Consider the following 15,533-nt stretch of genomic DNA (forward strand, 5'->3'; position numbering starts at 1 on the left):
CGTGGTCACACCACAACTGCACATTAAGTGAGTTACTGAAGCCTTTGCAGTTATGCAACATCTCAGAACTGTTATGTGGTGCCCACAAAGCCAAGTGTGTGCAGTCGATGCCTCCATGCACCATGGGGAAGCCCGATATCCTGGCAAAGCGCGCTCCCGCTGCTTCTTGTTGTTTAGAAAGAAGACAATGAAGTCTCTTCTGGATTGCAGAGCCTTGATGCAGCGATGGACGGAACTGGGAGATGTGAGCTATGTTTCCTGCTCCAGACTGGTAGGATCTGGTGGTGAAAAAATTGAGGGCCGCGGTGACCTTGAGGGCCAGTGGCAGCGCAGTCATCACTCTGCTCCGAAGCTGGAGGTCTGGTTTGCAGGGGGTGGCGGAGTTCTGTGACCACCTCCATGGTGAAGTGGAGCTTCCTAATATACTTGGCCTAAGTGCAGGTGGGAGAAGTTGCTCCCTAAAGAACCGAGGTGGGTAAGGCCTCCTGCTGAGAGCCCCCTTGCCCCTCCTCCTCTTCCCTCTGTGAGCATCTTGTCCTCTTCTTTGCTGCCTCCACTCCATCTCTCTATCACACTTGAGCGCGAGGGGGACTGCAAGTAGAGCCTCCGTGACTAGAAGCCAGTGGTGTGAGCAGAACCCTTTAAATGAGAAGCAAGGCATTCACCACTTGCAGTAACACTCCCTGTCACCTCAGCAACTTTAAATAACTGTAGAAAGCTCCAAACAGTTGCACAAACTTACAGAGAGCCAGTAAAAATGAAAAAGTAAGTCAGCTGCAGGTTGTTGCTGATCTCTTTAAATAGCACTGGATGGGGGTCCTTCCTGCTGCTGAACGCTCGATCTGGTGATTTGGAGAGGCCGTTACAAGGAGCTTGCGTAGTCCATAATGGCAGATCGTGCATCAAATCTGATACCAGCCCAGTAATGGTGACCGTGTAACTAATGCATTGTTGTAAAAACACATCTGGTTCACTAATGTCCTTCAGGGAAGGAAATCTGCCGTCCTTACCCGGTCTGGCCTATATGTGACTCCAGACCCACAAAAATGTGATTTACTTGTAATTGCCTTCTGAAGTGGTCTACCACGCCACTCACTTGTCAGAAGGCAGCTCACCACATCCTTCTCAAGGGAACTTAGGGATGGGCACGAACAGCTGGCTTTCCCAGCAATGCTCACATCCTGTGAATTAATTTAAAAAATCTAATCAACACCCCAGTATTTGTCTTATACAGTATCCCAAAACAAATCTGTAATCTCATATCTTGTGTATGATAATATGCAATTGGTGTCCCAATAATTGGGTGGTGGTACCATTAGCAATGATGTCACAAAGCAACCTGAGACAATTTATAATATAAAAATGTAAAATGTACCAGACAATCTACGAAACAGATCACCTAGTAAACAATTTGAAAACAAATGTTCCCCATATTTTAATGATAACATTCCCCAGAGCAGTGATCATATTCCAATAACCTCGTGCCTGATGATGTCATTGAAACATGACTCAATTCCAAACTAGAATTCTGACAAGCAGGGGAGTTAGCTCAGTGAAATAGCACAGAGCTGGATTTCATTACTGCCAAAATGATTGAAAAATAGGTTTGACAGTGTCTTTATTTAACAGTGCTTTTGTTCTGCGACTCTGTGGAAATAAACCTTTGGCAGATGGGCCCTCCATAACTGATCGTGGCAAAATATGCTGAGCATATTTTGATCACTGAGTCACAAACCATTGGGAGTGATAAATGTAAATTCAGCTTCTCTGTCTCATTTTTGCTTGTGTATTTCTGTATCTATGACTCGTTTCTCCCTCTTTCTGTTTCTGTAAGTCTTCCCTTTGCCTCTGCTCGTCTGAATATCTCCCACCCTCCTGTTGCCTTTCTCTCTCTGTATCTAGCTTCCACTCTGAAGGTCTTTCACACACCTTCTCTCCCTTTCTGTTTATAACACCCTCAGAGGAAAGGGTGTAATGGGATGACATAATGGCACAAATAATATCATAGTTATGCAGATTAGGTCATGGTGTGGCTTTGTTTGCACACCACCAGGATAAGATTAAAAGACTCTTCCCTGTCGATAACCCCCCCTTTCAACAAGCCTCATTTCAGTCACTGTCACTTTATCTGTTCACAAAACAGTTGAACATGTGGAGTTTGTAATTATAGCTCCAATCTCAGTGGATAGAGAGGGGAGCCCTAAATGTGATATCTGACTGCAGACAGGTGTAGTAGGTCCAAAACTAGACACGAGGTGGGACAGAGAGTAGTTGTATGAGTTTGTGTTCCCAATGTGGAGCCTCATCCACCAGGAGGAGCGTGCGGGGATTTGATGCCAACAGGATTTCCCATTTAAAAACAAAGACTTCCACACCTGAATTCCTGATATGGGAGGGTGAGGGATGAAACTTCACATTGGGAGTGCGAGTTTGTAAAATTACCCCTCGGATGATTGGTTCGCTCATGATTAAAATTCATCAGAACCTTAATAATTAACACTTCCACATAGTGAGGTACAAAAGTAAGGAGAAAACCTGACACTTCAGGGAAGGAAATCTGCCATTCTTACCCGGTCTGGCCTATATGTGACTCCAGATCCACAGCAATGTGGTTGACTCTTAACTGCCCCCTGAGATGGCCTAGCAAGCCGCTCAGTTGTACCAAACCACTACGACAAAGTCAGCACTGTGGGAGTGCCTTCACTGATGAGTTCATAATAAAGGATGAAACTGAGTACTGTGTACAATGAGCAAGTGTGACCTTAGCTCCTTTAATAAGACTCCAGAGTGCAGGTATCTCGTGGGTGGCCTGCTTATATGCCGTGCTCCCAAGGGATGCTGGGATCCCTTGGGACTCCAACAGGTAGGCCCTCAGGTGGTATTGTAATACAGGTTGCGAGGGGTTAAATACATAACACATAACATTCACCACACAGACTGCAGCGGTTCAAGAAGGCGGCTCACCACCACCTTCTCAAGGACGATTAGGGATGGGCAATAAATGCTGGTCTTGCCAGCGATGCCCACATCCCGGAACACATTTAAAAAAAAACGTATTTTTTAACAACTGTTTGTTTTCTGTCTCAATCGTTCAGCTGACAGTCCTAACTTGAAGGTTTTGGCTTCCAGTTATACAAACTTTTCTGTGTAGAATCTTCAGCGCCTCAATCAGTTTGCAACTTGTTTTGTTAATTTTAAAGAGTGTGACTGTTTCTGCTTGCTGCTCACTGTTGTTCATTCTTTGAGGTGCAGTCAGTGCTGAGTTCCCCTGTCTACTTTAGCGCTGACTGTAATCCCTTCCTGCAGAGTTCCAATCTGTTAATGAGGCTCTAGAATGCTGGCAATAAGGAGCAAAGAGTTACTGAGATCCGGCACTGTATTTGACCCAATGAGATTACTGTGCTCAGAATGATCGGCTGTGATATGGTGCTCGATAGATGTCTTGTTAGTTTTTATTGGCTGGCACTGGAGATGTCACTTCCTGGTTTGTGTGGAGTGGGTTAAGACCAGTAGCAAAGGTGTTCCAGCAGAGGGAGGTCTGTGAGCTGCTTTCTTCCACCATCTGTTGATGCCTTTGTGTAGATTTAATTTGCTGAATTAGTTGATGAGTGCCTCAAGGTCATCTGACCATCCTGAATGTGGATTGTGCGTTGTGGATTAGAGGGCAGCTGTAGAAGTGACAGATGGTGCTTGCGCTGTTTGGCTTTTATATCTTGTGTAAAATAAATGTGAAATTCTAGCAACAGCATAAGACATTCAGATTTGCAAAAGACACCTAGTAAGTTGAACCTCTTGTACCTACCTGGGATTGAGCCTTGCGTTACGTAAACGTACGTAGGATACATTTAAGCTGTTGTTTCTTTTGATAGATTTCCTGTAATTCTGCTTGCTCCTACTTAGCTCTGTGTTAATAAGTGTGATATTCTCAGGGTTAATGAGCTTCATGTTTTGGAGCTAGACCTAGTTTAATTGGTGTTCAGAATGAGCAATCAGAATATCCCAACCATTCTATCTGTCCAAATTAAAATGTATGTTCCATTTGTCAGAAAATAACTGAGATGACATGCTGGTCGGAGAAGAATTTCCAGGATATATTTTTTCCAAATTGGTCTGGGTTTTTATCTGGTTTTTCACCTCTCCCAAGAAATCACATGGTTTTCGGGTTGGGTATGGAATGTATATATTGTGATGCTTATGTGGGATAGGCTGGATGGACTGGAAGGTCTTTTCCTGTCTGTCATTGGTTGTATGTTTTACCAGCTCCTGTGTGCCTCTTCTATTGGAAAGAAGGACTATTTTATTGGTGTATATGGAGCTAGCACATCCCACACAGACAAATGCTTTGTCTTGTTAGCAAACAAAACCTTGGGTAAACTCATCACTAAACAGAGACCAGTTACTTGATTGTAGAATTTATTTTATGTTATTTCTTGGTTGGCCAAGAGCCACATTTGTAGGTGTTTCTACATAATTTGTGTCCAACGTATGTCCAATTTCTTTTGATGCGATCTGTAGCTTCTATGTAATTCCATGTAACTTAAGTTGGCAACTAGTTTGGTTGCCCAAGTTGGCCTTAATATATGGTCAAAGGCTTTGCTCTTCTATTTTTTGTAGCACTGTCTAATTTATTTGTGCACGGAAGTTGAACAAATGGACAATTTTACATGACCTATTATAGGAATAGTCTTTGTTCTTGATTGCATTTTAGTTCCCAAAATTAGAAGAGTAAAGGACGAGTTAGAAGAATTGTTTTTTCAGAGTTATTACAATGTGGAATGCTTTCTGATAAGTGGCTATTGAGGCAAAGCCTATAACTTAATTTAAAAGGGAATTGGATAAGATTTCGAAAAAGGAGGGCGTATAAGTGAGAGACGAAATGTGATCTTAATAGGGTGAAAAGAAACCGAGACAGCAAGAGGGAAAGATAAAATGTGAGAGTATGACCGATTGTAAATAAGAGGGAAGTATGAGTCAGAGACAGTCTTGACTGTTCATATTATGTGTGCTTTATGAGGTTAAAATCTGTGCAGAGTGATGTCAAAACTGCAGACAATATCAAGATTCTCTGTTTCTTCTCTTCCTATTAAGATCACATTTAAGGGCTGAAATTCAGCAACGCCCCGTTTTGGGGGCGGTAACCAAGGTGAGGCGGGACTTTCTGCGCCCAACAAGGAAGTCCCGCCCCAGCTGTGAAATTGGAGTTACCGCCCCCGAGAGAAAGTGGAGCGCACCGTCGGACGTTCCACTTCCTGTCGGGGGTGGGACCGGGGCGGTAAGTGCAGGAATTTTCCAGCGGTACGCGGAGCGTTGCATAGCGCTGGTGGGAGAACAGGGCCCTCCCCTTCTGTTAAAGTGCAGTGAGGAGCCACCACTTCTCCACCGGGAAGCGTGGCAGCAGCCCGGCACAGAACACAGAAGCGGAGTGCCGGGCTACAACATGGCGGCAGGGACCCCACGAAATCTTCAAAGTACGCCGGCGATTTAAACAAAATGGGGCCACGCACCTTTCCTTTAATTTTCACCCTGCGAGCGTAGTGCGGCTCGGTTCGCGACCTGCGAGGCTGGCGTGAGCATCGCCCACGGAGGCCTCACAGGCGCTACCCAAATTCCGCTCCAGGGCAAAAACAGGTCGTGTGCATTGCGATGATGTTGTCATCGCCGGCGCAGCAGCCTGAGGCGCTACTGGCAGGAATAGGGCACCGCCGGTGTATGCCACCGCTAACTCCCGCGCCCAGGATACACAAACAATGTCAATTTCTCCCCCAATGTGTCTCACTTGTATTCCCTCTCATTCGCTCTTTCCACTTTCTCTCACATATCTAGTGAAAGAAAATCGAGTACAATGAAATGTAAAATACCTTGCTGGTGGAAAATGGAACACTGCAGTGAGCCCTTTTGTGTAGTCAGTTTTATTAGTGAATCAAGAGAGTTGCTGAATAATCTTTATCAGTTGCTGGAAGCAGATGTCATTTGACACCTGTTGTAATAGTTCAGAAATATCTCATTACTTTTGTTTCATACTCATCAAATTTTGGTTCAACAATATTCTGCTGTAAAAGTATTCAGGCAAACCTGGCTCTCACCTGCAATCTCATTGGATAGGCTTTTTCAGCCTGCCAAACAGACATCACCTGTATATAGCAGCAACAATAACTGGACGCCTTGTGACACAGTTGACAGTAATACTCATTGTTTATCACGGCACTTTCCTTCAAATTGAACACCTTTTGCTGAGCATCCTTCCAAGGAGGGCAGCTTATTGACATCAGTTAATCTTCCAAGCCAATGCCTTTCATGTCTGCTGCACCTGCTGTGTTGTTGTGGGTCTGAACAAAAAGGGAATTTCTTCATTTCCTCCTACCGCCCACAATGATTTGCCGCACCTCATTGGTGAAGTACTGCCCAGTTCCCGCCATCACTGCTCCAATTTGAGAACACCACAGTTGGATTAATTGCACTGAGTATTGTTTATATTGTTTATGTGACAGTTAGGGTGGTTTACTGTTGATTTCACATCATAAGAGCAGATTTTTCTCTGGTATTATGTGCTCATTGTAATGTATCTAAATTCCAAGAATAAGCTGAGTGCGTCCTATTCGGGCACTGTAAAGAAAGAAAAATAAGTGTACCATCACTGCACAAATAGAAAATTAAACCGCGGTGAGTGAGTCTCACTCTAAATAAGTGAGGGTCTTGCTCCTGTATAATGAGTTTTCATGCTGTCCCTTGACTTCAGTAATAGGCACTTGGTTTTTGACTTATGCCAGACAGTACAGAGCCCCTTGCCTGGCCAGTGTGAGACAGTACAGAGCCGCCTGCCTAGCCAGTGTGATACAGTACAGTGTAATATACTGCTCCCCCTAGTGGACTACAGTAGGAATGCAACTATTGATGTATAACAATAAGTGTCATGTGACAAGTCACATGATAACAGTTTGGAGCCACCTTGTGTAACGTTTGTGTTTGAAATGTTGCAACGAATATATCATATTGGCGAATGAGGATGGGATAAGTGAATTACCTAGCTGAAATTTGTGTTGATGGATGAATGCAGCCAAACAACAGAGACACTTTGAGAGGTTCTTTGTTTTGCAGCACAACTAAAAATCCAAGGTAAATTGCAAACACACTTGTCTGAACTGCCAGAGTCCAGATGGCCCCGCCTATGGGAATAATAAAGCGCTTGGGTGAGTTCCATCGCGAATGAGAGACTAGAAATGTTTTTCATCGCAAATAGTATCGTCGAAGTCCCCAATGATGATAAACTGTAACCAGATGGTGTTAGAAAGAAAACAGGCTATTTTCCTGATTGAAGCAGGCCCTGAGGTGAATGAAACCCTGAAAAATGTGCTTGTTCCTGTCAAGCCGAAGGTCACTTCACTGACGGAGATTCTAACAACATTACAGTCCTGAGCCCCTGGAAATTGCTGAAAGTTATTATTTAGGAATATGAAATCAATTATTAATAATAACTTATTTATATAGTGCCCTTAATGTAGTAAAATGGCCCAAGGCGCTTCAACACATTAGATATTGACAAGGGAGGGAAAGAGAGAAAACGTGGGAGAAGGAAGTGTAAAAGAGGTAAAAGGCTCGAGTCTAAATTAACCGACGAGAGTATCAGTGAGTACATTGTAGCATTAAAAAAAGCTATCCATTCACTGTCATTTTGGAAACTTTCAGGACCGAGCATTGCATGACCGCTTTGTGGGATGAAAAATGAAGCGATCAGAAGAAAGTTGTTGACAACCCCTAACCTGACCTTTGATTTAGCTTGTCAGACTGCAATGTCGATGGATATGGCCGACCAATACTCCCGAGAATTTGCCATTTGCAGTCGTCGGCCAACCGAGGTAAATCGCCTGAAGTAAAAGGCAGTTGGCCACGAGGCCTTAGCAACTGGCCAGGGTAACAGTAAATTGAAGTCATGCTATCGGTGCCTGGGACAACACATTGCTCAAAACTGTCCCTATGTGAAGGCAGGATGCTTCTTCTGCAAGAAAACAGAGCATCTTGCGAAGGCATGCCGACTGAAGAGTAAAGCAACTTTCAATGCTATTAGAAATCGCCAGAGACTACATAGCATAGAAGAGAAGCAACAGGACAAGGAGGTTCTGGAGATACACATCATCAGGAGCACAAAGTGTATCTAACAGTGATTCGCGAAGCATCGTCATCCAAGTACACGTTGCAGGAACCAGGATACCCATGGAAATTGACTCTGGTATATCCGTGAAGGTAGTACCGGAATCGCTATATCTCGACTAGTTGAGTGATTTTCCACCGTAGAAGTCGAAGTTAGAGCTGTGAGGCTACTCAGGAGAGCAAATCCCCGTGGTAGGACGCATCACCGTACCAGTGAAATACAAGTTTCAGAGCTTGCTTCTCTAAGTAGTGTCAGGAGACAAGCCTGCCTTAATAGGTAGAAATTGGTTAGGATCACTGAAGCTGGATTGGAATGAGATTTTTTGTGTGGAAACAAAATTTGCATCAAAATGTGACATCATCAAGCAATATCCAAAGGTGTTCCATGAAACAAAAGTCCGATCCAAGGCTTCAAGGCAAGTGTCAGAGTACAGAAGGATGCAAGACCAGTTTACTGCAAGCCACGTCATGTACCATAAACATTCAAGGAGAACGTTGAGCAAGAGCTCAAAAGACTAGAATCTGCGGACATTATCTCTAAGGTAGAAGAACTGTTCTAGTTTTCATACATTGATAAACTGCCAGTCACAGCTGAAGAGATTGGTAGAGCAACCAAACATGAGCCAGTTATGTCAAAGATGTATGATTACATCGCAAATGGCTGGCCAATCCAGGTATCCAAGAAAGATATTCATCCATACTTCGTTCGTAGGAATGAATTATCAGTGGATAAAGATTGTATCATGTCAAGTGCAAGAGTGGTTATCCCAAATAAGTTCACGTCCAAATTATTAGGAGATCTTCATGACCAACACCTGGGAATGTGCTTGACCAAGAGTTTTGCACGCAGTTACTTATGGTGGTCAGGTTTAGATAAAGATACAGAGTACATCGTTAGTTAGTGTACAACATGTCAATCAGTAAGCAAGAAACCACCATCAGTACCATTACAGCCATGGAAATGGCCTCCCTGGGTGTGGAAAAGGTTACATGTAGATTTTGCTGAACTAGGAGGACAACAATTGTACATTATGATAGGCTAACTGGTCTATATGAATGGCTAATATCTGTGGAAGGGAAAATGTTGGAGTCCATTATTAAAGAAGCAGTAGCAGGACATTTGGAAAAGCAAAATTCGGTCAGGCAGAGTCAGCATGGATTTATGAAGGGGAAGTCATGTTTGACAAATTTGCTAGAATTCTTTGAGGATGTAACAAACAGCAAACAGGGTAGATAAAGGGGAACCAGTGGATGTAATGTATTTGGACTTCCAGAAGGCATTTGACAAGGTGCCACATAAAAGGTTACTGCACAAGATAAAAGTTCACTGGGTTGAGGGTAATATATTAGCATGGATAGAGGATTGGCTAACTAACAGAGAACAGAGAGTCGGGATAAATGGTTCATTCTCTGGTTGGCAATCAGTAACTAGTGGGGTGCCGCAGGGATCAGTGCTGTGGCCCCAACTATTTACAATCTAAATTAACGACTTGGATGAAGGGACTGAGTGTAATGTAGCCAAGTTTGCTGACGATACAAAGATGGGAGGAAAAGCAATGTGCGAGGAGGATACAAAAAATCTGCAAAAGGACATAGACAGGCTAAGTGAGTGGGCAAAAATTTGGCAGGTGGAATATAATGTTGGAAAGTATCCAGAAATGGTTAAAGTGGTTACCAGGAAGAGTAGTGAAGATATAGAAACATAGAAACATAGAAAATAGGTGCAGGAGTAGGCCATTCTGTCCTTCTAGCCTGCACCACCATTCAATGAGTTCATGGCTGAACATGCAACTTCAGTACCCCATTCCTGCTTTCTCACCATACCCCTTGATCCCCCTAGTAGTAAGGACTTCATCTAACTCCTTTTTGAATATATTTAGTGAATTGGCCTCAACAACTTTCTGTGGTAGAGAATTCCACAGGTTCACCACTCTCTGGGTGAAGAAATTCCTCCTCATCTCAGTCCTAAATGGCTTACCCCTTATCCTTAGACTGTGTCCCCTGGTTCTGGACTTCCATTGGGAACATTGGGAACATTCTTCCTGCATCTAACCTGTCTAACCCCGTCAGAATTTTAAACGTTTCTATGAGGTCCCCTCTCATTCTTCTGAACTCCAGTGAATACAAGCCCAGTTGATCCCAGTTGATATATGTTTCTATATCTTCACTACTCTTCCGGGAATCAGTCTGGTGAACCTTCGCTGCACTCCCTCAATAACAAGAATGTCCTTCCTCAGTTTAGGAGACCAAAACTGTACACAATACTCCAGGTGTGGCCTCACCAAGGCCCTGTACAACTGTAGCAACACCTCTCTGCCCCTGTACTCAAATCCCCTCGCTATGAAGGCCAACATGCCATTTGATTTCTTAACCGCCTGCTGTACCTGCATGCCAACCTTCAATGACTGATGTACCATGACACCCAGGTCTCGTAGCACCTCTCCTTTTCCTAATCTGTCACCATTCAGATAATAGTCTGTCTCTCTGTTTTTACCACCAAAGTGGATAACCTCACATTTATCCACATTATATTTCATCTGCCATGCATTTGCCCACTCACCTAACCTATCCAAGTCGCTCTGCAGCCTCATAGCATCCTCCTCGCAGCTCACACTGCCACCCAACTTAGTGTCATCCGCAAATTTGGAGATACTACATTTAATCCCCTCGTCTAAATCATTAATGTACAGTGTAAACAGCTGGGGCCCCAGCACAGAACCTTGCGGTACCCCACTAGTCACTGCCTGCCATTCTGAAAAGTCCCCATTTACTCCTACTCTTTGCTTCCTGTCTGACAACCAGTTCTCAATCCATGTCAGCACACTACCCCCAATCCCATGTGCTTTAACTTTGCACATTAATCTCTTGTGTGGGACCTTGTCGAAAGCCTTCTGAAAGTCCAAATATACCACATCAACTGGTTCTCCCTTGTCCACTCTATTGGAAACATCCTCAAAAAATTCCAGAAGATTTGTCAAGCATGATTTCCCTTTCACAAATCCATGCTGACTTGGACCTATCATATTACCTCTTTCCAAATGCACTGCTATGACATCCTTAATAATTGATTCCATCATTTTACCCACTACAGATGGTCCTCGCACATATTTGGTCAAGATGTTTGATCATGGAGAGGTTAGGTTTGTTCACATTGATCATATTTTACCTACAGATGTTTCTGATGAGTCAGATAGTCTTGTTACGAGTACAGTGCCAGTAGCAAATCCTACATCAGATATACTAGAAACACGTCCAAGAAAGTCAGAATTTAAGTCTGAGTCCGAGTCAGGCAGATAAACAGTCTGAAGTTGTAGAGTCCAAATATAGATCAAGGGTTACCCTTAGAGAAAAACTCTCCTCAGGCTCAGCCTAGAATGAGTCTAACTTCAACACCAAGTTTGGAAATTTCTGTTCGAGAGTGAAGGTATCCTCTTCGATACAGAAAACCAGTGGTTAAGTTTGATTTGTAAATATGGCAAAATAAGTTCATATCTTTTGTTGAGCATAACCATGCAAGTTATGTATGATGATTATTTGTTATGATTACTTCTTCATTAAGGAGGGAGAAGTGTAATATCGCGCTCCTCCTAATGGGCTACTGTGATAATGTAACTATTTATGTATAACAATAAAAGTGTTATGTGACAAGTCACATGATAACAGTTTGGATGCATCTTGTGTAATGTGTGTTCTTGTGATGTCGTAAAGAATATATCACATACAGAGCCCTGAACCTGGCCAGTGTCATTCAGTACAGAGCCCTGAACCTGGCCAGTGTGATACAGTACAGAGTCCTGAACCTGGTCAGTGTGATACAGTACAGAGCCCCCTGCTGGGTCAGTGTGATACAGTACAGAGCCCCCTGCCTGGCCAGTGTGATACAGTACAGAGCCCCGAACCTGGCCAGTGTGATACAGTAGAGCCTCCTGCCGGGCCTCAGACAGTACCGAGGCTTGTTTTGGTTTACAGAGAATGTATGCTCGAGCCTGGCCTGTTTGATACAGAACAGGAACCTCCCGCCCGGCCTGTGCGATGTAATGCAGAGCTTCCTGCTGGTTCAGGGAAAGTGTGTGCCAGTATCTGCTGCCCAGCCTGTATAATTAGAAAAGAGGGGCAGTTCTCCCAGTGCAATGCATCTGTCATTTCAAATCTTACTTCAATAATAATTTCAGCAGGTGAAGTGTGAGCAGCTCAAAGTGCTGGCATTTCCTAACAATCCCTCCAGATATTACTGACTATTTATATCGCTCTCCTCGGGCAAACAAGGGCACTGTCACATGATCCCAGAGTTCTCCAATCGGAGCCATGTCAGCTGGCTTTTTGGTCTATTTCCTGTGTGCGTGTGTGTATGTGTGGAGAGGGTTAGGACTGCAGTTTGTGTTCAGCACCTCAGCAAAGGAGAGTTCCCACTTATCGCCAGCATTATCATCATCATCATACAAGGTCCACAGGCAGTATACAGCAGTGCCAGCTCAGGAGAATCCAGACATGGTAAGTCGGACCTTTCATATTACGCAGGACAGGGCTGATTGATCAGCTGCTGTACTTCGTTCAACTTTAATAGGATTCAGCCAGGTTCACGTGGCTACTGAAACCCTATTAAATGCGGCATGTTTCAGGAATGCCCCCAGCAGTATCCTCTACTTCACTATCAGTGAGCACACATTGGAGTGATGGGTGTAGGTGAGCATCTATCTCTCTCTCTCTCTCTCTCTCTCTCTGTAGTGTGCTTGCTGTCTGTGAAAAGTCTCTCTTGCAAGAAAGGATTGATTATGCTGATGCAGTGTCTCCAGGATGACTGCTGTCAGGCAGGCTGTAGGTGCAGAAAGCAGGACACCAGCACAGACACAGGCAGGTGCTGAAGCACTAGGCTCGGGTGTATCACCACGCAGCATCAAAGTGTCCCCTTATTCTGTTTGCCATATCCTCCTTACACAGGGCCTTGGTGCAGTGTGGCTGTCAGCACCTTCAGCCACAGTGACCAGAAGAATCATTACAATCCTGAGCTTTTAAAACATTGGGTAGCATTTGAGAGATTTTTGATAGAATGTTTCAGTGTGCACTTACTGTAAAGAGAGATTTAAATGGTGCGGGGACTTTTGAGTGTGTTGCTGGCTGGCTGTGTCTTCGCCTGAGGATTGAACACTGCAGTAGAGGATTACAATAACTTAAAAACCCCAAGCCAGCCCATTAAGAACAGAGCCTGGGACTGGTACACTTTCTATCAAGTGCTCCCAGGTATAACAGTGTCAGTTACTCAGCAACGTGGCTCAACCCAAAGCTCAGAAGGTCAAGTCCTGTTATGTATCAGTATGACATTCTTTCATCACCCATGCTCGGCAATCTGTTAGCTCTCTGAAATTGCCAGTGTAGTGCCAAATTAGGGGAGATTTTGTGCTGTGGATCCATCCCACTGGGATCTCGGTTGAGGCTGCTCAAAATCATTTCATTTAGGACTCTTAACAACCAACAAGCAGGAGAGACGTACATTCTTGTCCTTCCTCTCCTCCTCTCCTGTGTAGATGGCATTGGTGTATACTGGGGTACAGTTCTTATATCCCCTGCTACATCGATCAAATGGTGATTCTACAAGTGTGAGTGGTAACTGTTCTACTGTGAAGGCATCACAGCAAAACTCTTGAGCTTAGAATTTTAAAGAAAACCCACGACAGAATGTTCAATATGACATGGTTGTTTATAAATGTTATAGATCGCAGTGTGGTTAATGATGATCCCATGCAAATGCTGTATTCTGATCCCTCTGCATGGTCCAAATGTGTCACACACTTACTGAATGACATTGGCCTAGCGATGTGGTTTGGGCAGTGGCTCAAAACGGGTGGTATCATATCGCCAGCCCATTATACGCAGCGTCCGATATTCAGTTCCATCGACTGCAATCCACCTGAGTATCTGGCGCTGCGTATGATGGGCGTTATGCACCACAGCCCGAGATGAATTTCTAGGCCATTATATTGTTCTGAAGAGACATTACTCACGGGTAGCTTGGAACATGGGATACAATTCCTGAGGTTTCCTGTAGTCCATCTGCAGCCTACACCTAACACTGGCTCACACGTCGCTGTGATACAGCAACATTTACTGACGGGAATATCACACAACCGACCAATCCTGACGGAGCGTCAACCATCAAGCGTGGTTATCGGATAATCACGGACACACAGCCCACATTTTTCCATCCATTCATTTTAATCAACAGTAAGATTAAGGGAAGTATGCCATCGATTTCCCAGTATTCACTTCCAGTGGGTGATACTGCGTGACAAGAGCAGCATTCAGAAGATTGGCCTTCACCTGTCTGGTACAAGATCAAAGTATGAAGCACCTTATTGATACTAAAAGATAAAGGCCTCACCTATATTATAGTTTGAGGCCTGTATCTTTCAGTAAGAAAGTTATTAAAGTGATAGATAAATAGTATTACAAATATATGTTTATATATATTATATATGTGTATATATTATGTGTGTGTTGGATACATGTTAATATTATATGTGAATATTATATAATGTGTATATATATATTGTAGATGTGTTTATTATGTGGATGTATAAATATGTGAATGTTATATATATCTATATATGTATGTATTATGTGTGCATCATATATGTGGGCATATCATACATATGTGCATGTTATATATGTGTGTGTGAATATTATATATAGATCTGTATATTATACAGGTTTGTGTATATTATATGTGTGTAGGTAGATGTGTGTATATATATATATATATGTATGTGTGTGTGTGTGTGTTTATTATATCTCTCTGCTATTTGCCTACTTGTTCAGTAACTTTGTTTCTTCTCTCCCAAAACTCTTATTTCCAGTTGTTGCATTGTTTCATAAGAACAGGGTAAAAACTACAGCTCCCATTACATTTCTGTCTCACCCAGAGAGAATTAGTCAACAGCCTGAACACCCCAGCAGTCAAGGCCCAGGTGGCATTTCCAAGCTGGGGGATTGAAGCAGAAATTAAGCCCCAGACAGAAGGGCAGATCCAGGGGAACCTCTTGCATTTCCAGCAAGCGATTAATACTATGGGTGTTAAGTGGAGGTTTTCCTTAAGAATTGTATAATTTTTTTAAGTTTGTTATGTGATGAATCTTTATTTTGAGCTGTGTAGACCAACTAGAATGAGGAAGGAAAATGGCAACTGAAAGTAGTTTGAAGAAGGTACTTGAGCACATTGGTTGAAAATTGGGCGGGCTTCTTGTGAGTGTATGATCCTCGGTACCACATGTGCAGTGCCCTGATGATCCAATACTCCCCATGCAGCAAGGGGAAAATCTGCCCCTTCCTCAATGTTTTAGAAATAATGGAGAATTATATGATGCAATGTGCGGCGAAGTGACCTGGCTGATTTT

The 15,533-nt window shown here is 43.4% G+C and overlaps 1 protein-coding gene across 2 annotated transcripts in view; it reads left to right on the forward strand.

Annotated features, from left to right (window-relative positions):
- Window positions 1–15,533, forward strand: part of LOC139226472 (septin-5-like) — a 138,295-nt gene that overhangs the window by 14,527 nt on the left and 108,235 nt on the right. Inside the window, exon 1 of one of the 2 annotated variants that reach the window (XM_070857271.1) lies at window positions 12,523–12,636. The exons of the other annotated variant lie outside the window; for it this stretch is intronic. Within the exon in view, the coding sequence (XP_070713372.1) occupies window positions 12,634–12,636 (3 nt within the window). The 5' untranslated portion in view covers window positions 12,523–12,633. Of the gene's footprint in view, window positions 1–12,522; window positions 12,637–15,533 lie in introns of those variants that run through there. 2 annotated transcript variants of the gene reach the window in all.

The sequence above is a fragment of the Pristiophorus japonicus genome, chromosome 16 (genome assembly GCF_044704955.1).
Source record: "Pristiophorus japonicus isolate sPriJap1 chromosome 16, sPriJap1.hap1, whole genome shotgun sequence".
In the NCBI taxonomy this organism is placed as follows: Eukaryota; Metazoa; Chordata; class Chondrichthyes; family Pristiophoridae; genus Pristiophorus; species Pristiophorus japonicus.